The following is a 14,070-nucleotide window of genomic DNA, read 5'->3' on the forward strand; positions in this document are numbered from 1 at the left end:
ATATATTCCTTGTATCATAATCCATTAAAGCAAGCCTTCTCAGCATACCACTCATGATTTCTTTGCAAGTTATGGAGCTAATTTCATACAAAACTCAATGTATATGGAGAATTAGGGTAAATTCAGCATAATTACATTACCGCGGTCACTGCAATCACTTTTCATCGATTCCTTGTATCATAATCCATTAAAGAAACCTTGCTTAGCATACCACTTATAATTTCCTTGTGTGTTATGGAGCTAATTTCATACAAAACACAATATATGTGGGGAATTAGGACAAAACGAGCATAATTACATTCGCTTGGTTACTGCAATCACTTCTAATCGATTCCTTATACCATAATCCACTAAAAAAACCTTCTTAGCATACCACTCATAATTTCCTTGCGAGTTATGGATCTAATTTCATACAAAACTCAAAATATGTGGGGAACAGGGCCGGATCTAAGGGGGGGTCGGGGGGGCCCGGGCCCCGGGCCCCCACATTTTAGGGGCCCCCACAAAAACCTTTTTTGGTTGCTAACATAAGCTTTATTTTTCATATTACTTAAGTACTGTACTGAAAATAAGGAAAAACATTTTTGGTCATCTCTCCGAGGGGCCTCCACATCCCCTTGGGCCCCGGGCCCCCACAATCCTTAATTCGGGCCTGGTGGGGAATTAGGGTAAAATGAGCATAATAACATTCACGCGGTCACTGCAACCATTTCTAGTCGATTCCCTGTATCATCATCCACTAAAGAAAGCCTTATTAGCATACCACTCATAATTTTCTTGCGAGTAAGGAGCTAATCAGACATGGGCAAAACACCAAACCGTGCCGCACCGGTGGCGTGTTTGCCCGTAAACACACCACCGTGTGTGTTCATATCACCACCTTCGTTCTGCTTCTACACGGAGAAAAATATTTGGTAAATGCAAACGAAATTTAGCAAGATCCAACCTAATTTCAAGGTTGATTTTTGCACAAACAAAATCTTAGTTTCTTTGAACTGGTGGCGTTGGTTAAAGCTAACTAAGTTATTATGTAACTGTTTTGAGGGTTCATTAGCTTAATTCAACCAAATGTTGTTAAAACTTACCATTATTTTGGTTGTTGTGTTTTGACAGCTCTCAAAACAAACTAGAACATTTGTTATTTCAGCCAAATTGTGTAGTTTCAATCTAGCAAAAATCAGCTACAAACAAACAAACACTGCAGTTCAAATTCAACAAAAAGTTTGTTGAAATTATTTTGTGTGATCACGCTTCCCTAACCCTCCATCTTCTTTTTATCGTTTTTTTATAAAAAAAAAAATGAAAAACTAAAACAAAGAATATTCGTGCCAATCTTTCGTTTATTCTTAGGAAAACGTTATTATATCCTATTTGGCTCTAGATTTGGCTTACATTTTGTGTACCGAGACATCACCCAATTCAAATTACATTTTTTGGTTCCTAATTCCATTCACATCATGCAAAACGAATAGCGTGAATGGAATTAGGAACCGAAAAAAGTGGATGGAATTAAGTGATGTCACGGTACCACAAATCAATCCACTTCTGTAATTTCCGTCAGGGTTAGGATTCTGATGGTCCCAGAGACTGCAACGAGTAAAGAGCTGGAGTAACGGAGTAGCGGACTGTTGACGGTGACGGCGACGGCGGTAGCCATTTAGTGTCCGGATCAGGTGGATTTCCAAAACCATGATCTCTGCCCCAAGAAAAGCGTCGAATTTCGCAAATTGCGCCTGAGTACGCAAAAGCCGGGCGGAACATTTATCGGTTATTGGATGCGCCTTCCTTGTCATAATCTGGAAAGAGTTCAAAACTAATTGAGATAAAAAAAATCATGAACTAATTATGAAACTTACCCGTACGCTGAAGGTTTTTCTGAGGCGCCTCCGGATGATACAGCTGTCCTGAAATGGTCGCAAATGCTCGACCAGCGCCAATCGAACTTCCAATCTTGCTCCCATGTACACGATAACTCGCACGATGACAACAATGAAACAGCAAAGAATCCGGCCGACGCGACGCAGCTAACGGTGGTGTGAACAAACTAATGTTTTAGTTCGCTTCGAACCTTTTCTTAGCTTGGATTTCACCCAACCAAATTTTTAGGTAATTTTTGTTGCCTCTATTAATTTAATCCAACCTAAGATCTAGGTCGTTTTTGTCAACCATGAGCTATTTTCATCAACCTAACATTTGGTAAAAATAATCATGCCAGTGATTGATTAAAATTGTAATCATGGTTTGTATCTAAGCAAGTACTACTTTGGAAGAAACAAATCCTGTGGGTAAAAAATACTTGGAAAAATCATTTGTTTCGATCGCGACCACAACATAGAAACAAATAATTGTTTACCTTGGAACAACCAAATTCAGACTTTGAACGTCAACCAAAATTTTGGTTGCCTCAAACTAGTTTGATTTCTCTCCGTGTACTGATGAACACGCAGTGCGACTGACGAAACAGTCGTGTCGGTGTTATAACTCGAGCCTCAGTTTCGGCTCCGTGTTTCAGTTTTGTTTGGGCACGGAGGCCGAGTGTTTCCAATTGTATGAAACACCAAAGCAGTGAGCTCGGCCACAGTGCGTGGTAGCTTGGCTGCATCAGAGGCACTGAGTCAGAAGGGACGAGAAAGACACAAAAGGAGCCACCAAGTACTTCACTCTCGTCGTCGACCAACAGCATTTGCAACTGGTGCTGGAGAATGAACGGCACCGAGCGCTTGAACTCGCACGAGTGTTTTGCATAATCGGAAACACTCGGGCTCCGTGTTACCCGAAGCGTCAAACACCGTGCCCAGTGCATGAGCACCGCAACCGACACCGGTGTAGAGCCAGACACTGTGCGTGTTCGCACTGAAACACGGAGAGCTAGGTGGTGGCTTGGCACCCACGGTGGTGTGTTTGAGCATCGACTCCTCGTGCAGTGCAGTGTTTGGACATGTCTGGAGCTAATTTCATACAAAACTCAATATATGTGGGGAATTAGGGTAAAATGAGCATAAAAACATTCACGCGGTCACTGCAATCACTTCACATCGATTCCTTGTATCATCATCCGCTAAAAATCTCTTGCTTAGCATACCGCTCATAATTTTCTTGTGAATTATGGAGCTAATTTCATTAAAAAAACTCAATATATGTGGGGAATTAGGGTAAAATAAGCATAATAACATTCACGCGGTCACTGCAACCATTTCTAGTCGATTCCCTGTATCATAATCCACTAAAGAAAGTCTTCTTAGCATACCACTCATAATTTTCTTGCGAGTAAGGAACTAATTTCATACAAAACTCAATATATGTGGGGAATTAGGGCATAATGAGCATAATTACATTCGCGCGGACACTGCAATCAGATCGCCTGAAAGTTAATCATACTCTGGTATTTTCGGACTATCAATTTAAAAGTCTATCAAAATAAATAAATAAATAAAAATCTATTATAGGGTAACTTAGGCTTTTTTTTTCAGAAGCTATATTTTTTTTGTCATGGGGCGTTTTGAAAATAGTTTTAGTTTTTTTTTTGTTTTAATTCAAAAAAAATAGTATTTTAACTTTTAAATAGCCACACATTTTTTCTTCTTCGTTCCTGGGGCAAAAAAAACATCATCATCAAACCATAACTTTAAATGGAAGCCATATGAAACGTCATAAAACCCTGAATTGCCATTCATTATCAGTCCAAATGGAATCACAAATATCAAACCACGTACCTACTCATCTCTTCATCATGACTGCTTAATTCTTTCCGAGGAAACCACTCAAATTCCATCTGTGTCGTCCTTGCTCGTCATCTCCCACACTTCATCCGCGTCGTGGCGCGGAAGTCGCACAATCAAATTTGAACGCACTTTGTGAAACCATGCGGCAAATCTCGCATGTCTGCTACAGCCATTCAGTGGATGCTATTGAATTCCACATCCTATTGAAAGCCATTCGCAATTGTAGGTAATAGAGCTTTTCCCATTCTTCCGCAGCCCTCGCCGAACTGCCTCCGTATCCAACAACCGTGTTCAGGGAGCGTGAAATGGAAAACTCGTACCAGCCGCGTCCGGATTTATCGAACGATTTCCTCAAAGAAATCGACCGTCAGGCCAACCTTGAACGGGAAGCCAAGTATCTGGAACAGTTGAGACAGCTGTGGGACAAGTACCAGCAACAGGAGAACGAAATTGAGCAGGAACTGTTCGACGAAGACCGAGCTGCCGCTGAAGAAGCGGCCCTCGGTAGACAGTACTACGAGAAACGACAGGGATATCCAACGGTTTCCCAATCGGAAGCCGCGGCCATGTACTACGGTCCTCCGATGGAGGAAAGGAAACGAACGCTTCCGATACTTCCATGGCTGCCGGCGACTCGCAAGAAGAGATTCCCCGTAGCTAAGAGATCACCTAAGCCGGAAGCAAGCGCATCGGGAACAGATGAGAAAGTTGCTAAGGACTTGCAAGCTCTGTTCGGCGAACCAGAAGAGAGCAAGAAAAAACGGTCCGTTGAGCCGGATGTAGAGAAGAAGCAAGATAATAAGACCAAATCGCACGAGAAGCGAGTTGCAAGTGGTGAACATGAGGAACACGAAGAACGAAGCTCCGAGGAAGACCATGAAGAAGATGATCACGATCACGAACATGACCATGAACACGATCATGACCATGATCACGATCACGGCCACGACCACGAACATGATCATGAGCACGAATCTAGTGAAGAATTCGAGGGTGAAGATGATGACAAGAAGAAGAAGCGATCGGTAAAGAAACGATCAAACCTGGAGGTGGTCAAGGAAGATCAGATTATCCCTGGTGACATCGGAGAGTTCAAGGCGAAGAAGTCCATCCAGTGGAACAAGTATTTTGGTATTGATCGGAGGAAAAAAGATGGTCGCAGCAATGGAGCGTATCCGCTAAGTTTCTACAAGACGTACGACGAGGATCGTAAGAAGAAGGCACTCAGTCAGGACAAGTTGGACAACATGGATCGCAAGTTGAAGACGATCGAAGATTTGATTCTGGACCAGACCGTTAAGTACACCGGAGATCATGAAGGTGAGTTTGGGTGATTGTAAGGGTAGGTTGAAAAATCATACATTCAATTTCAGGTGGATTGATTGAACCAGAAGAGTTGCAGAAACTGAAGGACAAAGTGGTCTCGCGTCTTGCCACAGCTTACAGCATCGAGAAGATGCGTCGTACATTAGACAAGTTGAAGGAATCGGTTGGCGACGATGCAAACCCACTGAAGGATAATGAGATCGATACGGACAAGCGCGATGACAAGAAAGAAAAGGCAAAGCGTGTCGCCGTCAAAAAGGAGAAAGCGGAGTACGATCATAGCGAGTGAGTTTGCTTTCGCCTTGCTTTAGCCTTGCTTTAGCCTTGCTTTAGCCTTGCTTTAGCCTTGCTTTAGCCTTGCTTTAGCCTTGCTTTAGCCTTGCTTTAGCCTTGCTTTAGCCTTGCTTTAGCCTTGCTTTAGCCTTGCTTTAGCCTTGCTTTAGCCTTGCTTTAGCCTTGCTTTAGCCTTGCTTTAGCCTTGCTTTAGCCTTGCTTTAGCCTTGCTTTAGCCTTGCTTTAGCCTTGCTTTAGCCTTGCTTTAGCCTTGCTTTAGCCTTGCTTTAGCCTTGCTTTAGCCTTGCTTTAGCCTTGCTTTAGCCTTGCTTTAGCCTTGCTTTAGCCTTGCTTTAGCCTTGCTTTAGCCTTGCTTTAGCCTTGCTTTAGCCTTGCTTTAGCCTTGCTTTAGCCTTGCTTTAGCCTTGCTTTAGCCTTGCTTTAGCCTTGCTTTAGCCTTGCTTTAGCCTTGCTTTAGCCTTGCTTTAGCCTTGCTTTAGCCTTGCTTTAGCCTTGCTTTAGCCTTGCTTTAGCCTTGCTTTAGCCTTGCTTTAGCCTTGCTTTAGCCTTGCTTTAGCCTTGCTTTAGCCTTGCTTTAGCCTTGCTTTAGCCTTGCTTTAGCCTTGCTTTAGCCTTGCTTTAGCCTTGCTTTAGCCTTGCTTTAGCCTTGCTTTAGCCTTGCTTTAGCCTTGCTTTAGCCTTGCTTTAGCCTTGCTTTAGCCTTGCTTTAGCCTTGCTTTAGCCTTGCTTTAGCCTTGCTTTAGCCTTGCTTTAGCCTTGCTTTAGCCTTGCTTTAGCCTTGCTTTAGCCTTGCTTTAGCCTTGCTTTAGCCTTGCTTTAGCCTTGCTTTAGCCTTGCTTTAGCCTTGCTTTAGCCTTGCTTTAGCCTTGCTTTAGCCTTGCTTTAGCCTTGCTTTAGCCTTGCTTTAGCCTTGCTTTAGCCTTGCTTTAGCCTTGCTTTAGCCTTGCTTTAGCCTTGCTTTAGCCTTGCTTTAGCCTTGCTTTAGCCTTGCTTTAGCCTTGCTTTAGCCTTGCTTTAGCCTTGCTTTAGCCTTGCTTTAGCCTTGCTTTAGCCTTGCTTTAGCCTTGCTTTAGCCTTGCTTTAGCCTTGCTTTAGCCTTGCTTTAGCCTTGCTTTAGCCTTGCTTTAGCCTTGCTTTAGCCTTGCTTTAGCCTTGCTTTAGCCTTGCTTTAGCCTTGCTTTAGCCTTGCTTTAGCCTTGCTTTAGCCTTGCTTTAGCCTTGCTTTAGCCTTGCTTTAGCCTTGCTTTAGCCTTGCTTTAGCCTTGCTTTAGCCTTGCTTTAGCCTTGCTTTAGCCTTGCTTTAGCCTTGCTTTAGCCTTGCTTTAGCCTTGCTTTAGCCTTGCTTTAGCCTTGCTTTAGCCTTGCTTTAGCCTTGCTTTAGCCTTGCTTTAGCCTTGCTTTAGCCTTGCTTTAGCCTTGCTTTAGCCTTGCTTTAGCCTTGCTTTAGCCTTGCTTTAGCCTTGCTTTAGCCTTGCTTTAGCCTTGCTTTAGCCTTGCTTTAGCCTTGCTTTAGCCTTGCTTTAGCCTTGCTTTAGCCTTGCTTTAGCCTTGCTTTAGCCTTGCTTTAGCCTTGCTTTAGCCTTGCTTTAGCCTTGCTTTAGCCTTGCTTTAGCCTTGCTTTAGCCTTGCTTTAGCCTTGCTTTAGCCTTGCTTTAGCCTTGCTTTAGCCTTGCTTTAGCCTTGCTTTAGCCTTGCTTTAGCCTTGCTTTAGCCTTGCTTTAGCCTTGCTTTAGCCTTGCTTTAGCCTTGCTTTACTTTGGCTTCTTTTAACACATTGTTCCAACTCTGACAGACACTCAATGGAACCGCCAGAGAAGGTCAGCAAAGATGCAGTGGAAAATGACTTGAACGATTTGGACGACGACAAGAAGAAGAAAAAGAAGAAGCGCTTGAGCAAACGCTACCAGGAGGTATTCCGTAACGATTTCCCAGATTTTGAGGAAGAACAGGGAGCCGGACATTATGCCCCAGCCGGTGACAGCTATGGAAGAAGTTTAGCAGTTGGTAAGATACTGAAGGTGACTGTAGGCCATCTTTTATTTAAAAAAAAAATGACTTTCATGCTTTAGAAACCAATGAATGTCCCCTTCTGGATGCCTTGGAACGCAGATGCAGAGGAGTCGATGTACTGAGTGGTGACATCTACCAAGAGCTGCTACCCGCCTGCGGAGCTCATCAGTTGTGCTATCTATGCGTAAGTGTTGGCCAAGTTGGAATAAATAAAAGAGTACTAATTTACCATCAATTTATCAACAGGGCACCCAGCAGAACGTTTGTGACTTCCAGTATCTGACTGAGGCAGATACGATCTGCGAGGGACAATCGAGTTGCCTATCGACGGCAAGGTCCGCTTTGATGATTCTACGTGGATTCCCTGGTCCTCAGCTAGGACCTCGAGAGTGCTCCAAGAATCCTTGTCTCTACCGAGCGATGATGGAGCTCGGTGTAAGCGGATTGTAAGCGCGTTCGAAGTTGGATTTGATTCACTGCATCGCACCAACACATCTTCGCACCACGGCTGAGCGAAGGCATTTTTAGGTTATGTCTCTTTGACATCTATGTTAGATATCTGCTAAAAAAAATAATCGGAGTTCCAACTGAAAAATCGGAAAGATGGAGGCCCCCAGTCTGCCTTTTGTCCGATGTCGCATATCGAGCTCTACAGCAACTCTTTTTAATCCCTCACTGAATGTGTGTCTGTTGAAGCAAGTTAATCTACCAGCCAAACTAAGATGTAAAGTGTAGCAAGCATCTCTCGGGAGTGGGTGTCACTAAAAGGTTAGACAAATAATTTCACTTTTGTGAAGCTTTTCAACGAAAACCAGAAACATCTTATTTGCAAATCTTTAGTGATTCTTTGGCTAAGATGTGACCACTGTTGAAATAATAATCTCATTATACTTTAGTCCAGGTGATACATTTTGCAAATATGTATGGTTTTTAATAATTTATGTAATAAAAGGTGTTATTTACATATATACTAAAACCAAATGATGGTGACTATGCTATAAAATCTAGTGTAAACACTTTAACAATTCAAATATAAAAATAAATGTAATTATATTTATACTAAAGTGTACTAAACCAGCATTGCAACCAAAGGAACCCATCAAACAAAAACATTGAAAATAGATTTCTCATTAGTTTGGTCCCAACGACCTAGACGATTCCTCATCCGATTGAATATTTAGACAAAGAAAAGGAACTAAAGAAAACAGACAATAAATTTCAAAACGAACCCAGACGACACAAACAGCACGAACAAGCAAATATAAGAAAAAAAAACAAGAATATGAAATGTGTGCAGCTATAGTATTTGAAATCTACTTTGAAATCCAATGAACACATGAGATTGAGAATAACTACCTAACTATGTAAGCTTTAGTTTTACTCTCCTAAAGGTATGATAAAAGATACTGAAATATTTAAAATCATTCCCAACTATTGATAAACATTGAAAATGTACTGTGGCAACACTTTGAAAGTATTGGTGTTCGGGTATAAAAAAAATTGAAACAGAAAATCTACCATGTTATCTAATAAAGAAATGCATCAAACACTTATGGGTCATAGGTATTTAAATCAATGAAACTGAATCCAGATATGGAAAACAAGTGAAACGAATCTATATCTATGCATATACAAAATCACACACAAACACACACACTTTCACAAAACCTAAACCAAATAAAAGTTTAAAGTACGAATGGAACACAATTCACATTTTTTCCCCTATAGGTATACCGCATTTAGTTCACCACTGGACTGCGCACTCAATCTTCATAAATGCGAAAACGTAAAGAAAAGTGCGCGATTGCATCAAATTGAGTTGATGCCTTCGGCGCATTATTTCTTCAATCTATGGTGAATAAGTGCTCTGAAGACACCGAGTTGATTTGATGCAATCGCGCACTTTTATTTGCGTTTTCGCACTTGTGAAAACAAGTGCGATAGTCCAGTGGTGAACTAAATGCGCTATATCTGAAAGAAATTCCTAATCGTCAACCATTGCTGAAACGTGAAACATGAATCACTGGAAATCGATTGAGGGTGGATGGCTGCGATGACGGGTTACTTCACACAGAGTGCGACCCATTCGGTGTTGATGCGTCGTACGAAATGGAACATGCAGCAATAGGCGATAACGATTGATGATAAGATAAATTATTGTCGAGCGAATTCATAGCCGGTGGATGTGCCTTGCTGAGTTCAGTGCGGTGTTAGATGGAGGCATTCTTCCCTGTTTTGAGATAGTTATCAAGTGGGTTCCAACCAGTAAAATAAGTTCATTCTAATCGTTACAGTTTCTTTTCACATGTGTGCCTAAGGCCACGATCCTGATCGGCCGTTACCTTTTTTCCTCCAATCAACTCTCTCTGCACAAATAGGTAAGATATAACGATTGCCATCAACAGCATGTTTAAGAGTCGATGTTTTCGCGGTAATGTTGTTCGTAAAATGTCCTTCAAACAATTTTGAACATATTCCCATCAATCACATCAGCACTAATAACACTAGGTCTGTCTCTGCCTCTACTCGTAATCATGCACTTCGTCTTGGTTGAGTTTGTCGTCAATTCTTTCCTCCCTGTCCCTTACTTCAGAGGATCCAAAGCATCCTTCACTACTGTATGATCGATGTCGATAAAATCAGTATCGTTTGCAAAGTCAAAGAGTATGTGCGACCGTGTGATGATATACCATTCCTCAGTACGCAAGACCTTTTAATCGCTCATTGGAGTGAAATGATGAACACAAGGTTAAACAGTAAATTTGCAAGTCGTACTTACATTATGTGCCGTAGACCAACGGAAACGACCAAAACAGGACTTACGATTGACCCCAGCGAACAAAAAAAAACTTGCGATTGGAAACTCGGATCGAGGAACTGTGAATCACTCAACTTCATTGGGAGCACCCGCATACGGGTTCGGTAGCACTGTAGGAGGTGTGTTGAAAAGGATCAACGATGCGAACATTTAGTGGGTGATCTTAACGTTACACCTGGAGATCACCACAGTATACACTACAGTATCTCTAGCGTGGTTCAAAAAATCATTTTTGCTCCACACTGCTTATTCGATTCATAACCAGATTCTATGCCTTCTCCCAAAAATTGAGCTGATTTGGTTGAAAATTGAAGGTGCACAAGCCCATCAAAGTTTGTATGGGAATTACTATGGGAAAAGGATGTTTTCCATTGAATTGACCGTAGCATTTCCCCAAATGCCCTAGAGCGTTAGTGGATCCTTGGAACTCCTAGGCTACTCTATCAGCTACAACTTTGCCGAAGACCACATTCAAATCGGTCGTCTCATTAATTAGTTAGCAGCGTAGACCAACGTTGGAAATGTGTAACAGGAGCCGAAGGAACAATTGATTCTACGATGACTGTAGAGATATTTTAAACATATGACTCGTCTCTTCCGAAAGAAAAACGTCGCCTCAAAGAAGCGGAGTGCGAACAAATATAACTGTTGTACATTTTTTATTGTTGCATTTTTTATCCATTGATAGACTTTCGAGCAAATCTTCGAAGAGAAAAAATAAATACTCACACCTCAGTTTGCATGGCAGTTAGCAGCTGCACGAACCATGTATTCATTGCATCAACCAAGAGCGTGCGTTCAATGTTGTTTTCGTTAGCGGTGGCAAAACCCAATCTATGGGAAAAGCGGTGGGAGAATAGCGGTGGGACAAAATTTTCCGCGAGGGAGTCTATTACGGGGCAAAATCCGCAATACTACTTACTTACTATCAGACCTGGGCACCCACGGTGGTGCAGAGGGCTGAATTGAAAGATTTCCATCCTGGGCGATTGCCAGCCATCGCCTTGACCTGTGGCCAGGTCAAATTTCTGTCGACTTGCTTGATTTCGTTGTTGAGGCTGCGCCGCCATGAGCCTCTGGGTCTGCCTCTGCTGCGATGTCATGCTGGGTCTCAGTCTAACGCTTGTTTGCAGATTTCGTTTCCGCCCCTGCGTAGAGTGTGGCCGACCCACCTCCACTTTCGCTTCCGAATTTCTGTCGCTATCGGCTTTTGATGACATCGACGATGGAGCTCCACGTTGGAGATCCAATTGTCAGGCCACCATGCACGAATTATATACCGCAGGCATCTATTGATGAAGACCTGCTGCAGCCGTTGCGTGTTCTCCGCTGATACACACCAGGATTCACTGGCGAATAGCAGCCCAGATTTCACATTCGAGTTAAAAATTCGGATTTTGGTGCGTCGACTGATCTGGTTGTTTTTTCATTCATTTCTTAAACTCACAAAAGCAGCCCTCGCCTTCTTGATCCGTGCACCTATTTCGGTCTTGGTGCCGCCATTTGGCTACCAAGATATTGAAAGTTTTCAACATTCTCAACTGATTGCCCAGCTACCGTAAAGCTGGAAGGGTTGACGTTGATGGTAAGACCGACCGCTGAGGAGCGATTGGTAAGATCGTCGAGCTTGCTCTGCATATTAAAGCGCCGTTGAGCTAGGAGAGCAACGTCATCATCCAGTTCGAAGTCATTTAGGTGCTCTATGGTAATGGGTTGCCACAGCAATCCACGATTTGGCTCACGGTCAATCGCACCTACCAGGATCTCGTCGATTACGATGAGGAATAGTAACGGTGATAGTATATATCCTTGCCTCACTCCAGCAACGACCCGGATGGGATCGGACAAAACACCGTTGTGCAGTACTCTGCACGAAAATGCTCTGCACTGTGCTTCAATGAGGCCGATGAATTTCTCAGAGACTCCGTGATTGAGACGGTCGAAAGCTTTTTTGTAATCAATGAACACCAGGTAGAGAGACTCTTGGAATTCATTGATTTGCTCCAGGATGATACGGAGTGTGACAATATGGTCCACACAGGATCGTCCGGCACGGAATCCTGCTTGCTGCCGTCGGAGAAATACGTCAATCTTCTCCTGTATCCGGTTAAGGATCACTTTGCAGCAGTGAATCAAAATTCAACCATCGCGCAACAATAACGACAATGTCGCAACCTGAATTTGTTGCGACATTCTACCCAATGCGGCATAGGTTTGTCCCAACTTGAACAGAATAGGATAAAGATCGTGCACCACGAGTTTAGAGATTTTTTAGCCTTGCACTGTAATTTTCGAGCGGTAACTTCAAGTCGGTAAACACTGCAACACTGCTAAAGATGTATCATCAAAAAGTTTCGATTTTGGGTTAGTAATAATTAATTATTCATGAGTTGAAAAGTACGCAACCAATTCAGCTTCCGTTTTGTCTGCAGCAAAAAAATTCGAGATCATGTCATTATCTATCTGTTACCAGTTGGGATAAGGAGTAATCGCCGCGTCTTCTTTGTCTCTTGTTTTGTGCCTCATTTGTCTGACAATTCTCTTCACTGCTTTACAGAGGACTTTGAGAACGATACACAGTAACATGATTCCCCGCCAATTATCGCATACAGTCAGGTCACCCTTTTTGGGTACCTTTACTAAGGGGCTGTCCATAAACCACGTGGTCATGAGGGGGGGGTTCGGCCAATGACCATTTTGTATGGACGAAAAAAAATTTTTGTATGGGCTAATGACCACGCGGGGGGGTTGAGAAGTCCCAAAAAAATGACCACGTGGTTTATGGACAGCCCCTAAGACGCCTTGCATCCAGTCAGCCGGAAATGTCGCGGTTTCCGATATGTTGCAGAATAATTGATGCAGTAGTTGTGCGGATACTACAGGGTCAGCTTTGAGCATCTTAGCTGATAAACGATCGACCCCTGGGGCTCTGTTTGATTTCATGCTACGGATGGCTGTTTCTATCTCCTGCACTGATGGAGCTTCGGTGTTGACACGGGTAATGCGTCGAACCCTTGGGGGATCATGCTGAGGTGTTGATGGCGTGACCGACACTTAACAAAGGTTTCCAAAGTGCTCGAACCAGCGTTTCAACTGGTCAGCCGGGTCGGCCAGAAACTGTCCAGACGTGTCTTTCACGGGCATCGTAGCATTCATCTTGGCCCCACTAAGGCGACGTGAGACATCGTAGATGAGAGGGATGTCGCCTGTGTTTGCGGCTTTCTCGCTTTCGTCGGCTAGGGAGTCTGCCCACACCCTTTTGCCCCGTTTACATGAGCGTTTCACTTCCTTCTCGAGAGCCTAATAGCGCTGACGGGCTACGGCTTTGGCTCCTCGTGTTTTCACTCGCTCTACCGCGGCTTTGGCGTTCCTTCGTTTCTCTATCTTCCTGCAGGTATCATCTGTGATCCACTGCTTTCTTCGGGTGCGTACCTCACCCAAATTATTCTCGCCGGTGGCGATGAAGGCGTTTAATGGTGCTCCATTGATCTTCTACGCTTCCACCTTCTGGATATCCGCAGCACGGTTTTCTAGCTCCTCGACGAAGGACCTTTTCACCGCAGCGTCTTCCAGTCGGCGTGTGTTGAACCGGCGACCGATTTTCTCCTCCTGTCGCTGGATTCTGGCAATGCGCAGTCGCATCTCGCCGATTAGGAGATAATGGTCGGACGTAAGTCGGCGCTACGTTTGTTCCGCACATCAATAAGGCTCCGTTTCCATTTTCGGCTGATGCAGATGTGGTCGATTTGATTTTCCGTGACGCCATCACGGGAAATCCATGTCACTGTTGTGCCTTTCACAAGAAACGTGGAATTTGTACCAGAAGCTAAACGCATGTCTTCGACAGAGTTATTAATCAATACATATAAGAGTCAATGTATATATGTTTGTATGTTTATA

General features: G+C 43.4%; 1 protein-coding gene across 1 annotated transcript in view; it reads left to right on the forward strand.

Annotated features, from left to right (window-relative positions):
• LOC109423318 (uncharacterized) overlaps positions 1-9,059 on the forward strand; it is a 136,837-nt gene extending 127,778 nt beyond the window's left edge. Inside the window, exons 5-9 of the mRNA XM_019698249.3 lie at positions 3,978-5,042; positions 5,096-5,333; positions 7,135-7,346; positions 7,412-7,536; positions 7,599-9,059. Of these exons, the coding sequence (XP_019553794.3) occupies positions 3,978-5,042; positions 5,096-5,333; positions 7,135-7,346; positions 7,412-7,536; positions 7,599-7,802 (1,844 nt within the window). The 3' untranslated portion in view covers positions 7,803-9,059. The remainder of the gene's footprint in view (positions 1-3,977; positions 5,043-5,095; positions 5,334-7,134; positions 7,347-7,411; positions 7,537-7,598) is intronic.
• Positions 9,060-14,070: the final 5,011 nt, after the last annotated feature.

This window comes from Aedes albopictus, chromosome 2, assembly GCF_035046485.1.
Source record: "Aedes albopictus strain Foshan chromosome 2, AalbF5, whole genome shotgun sequence".
In the NCBI taxonomy this organism is placed as follows: Eukaryota; Metazoa; Arthropoda; class Insecta; order Diptera; family Culicidae; genus Aedes; species Aedes albopictus.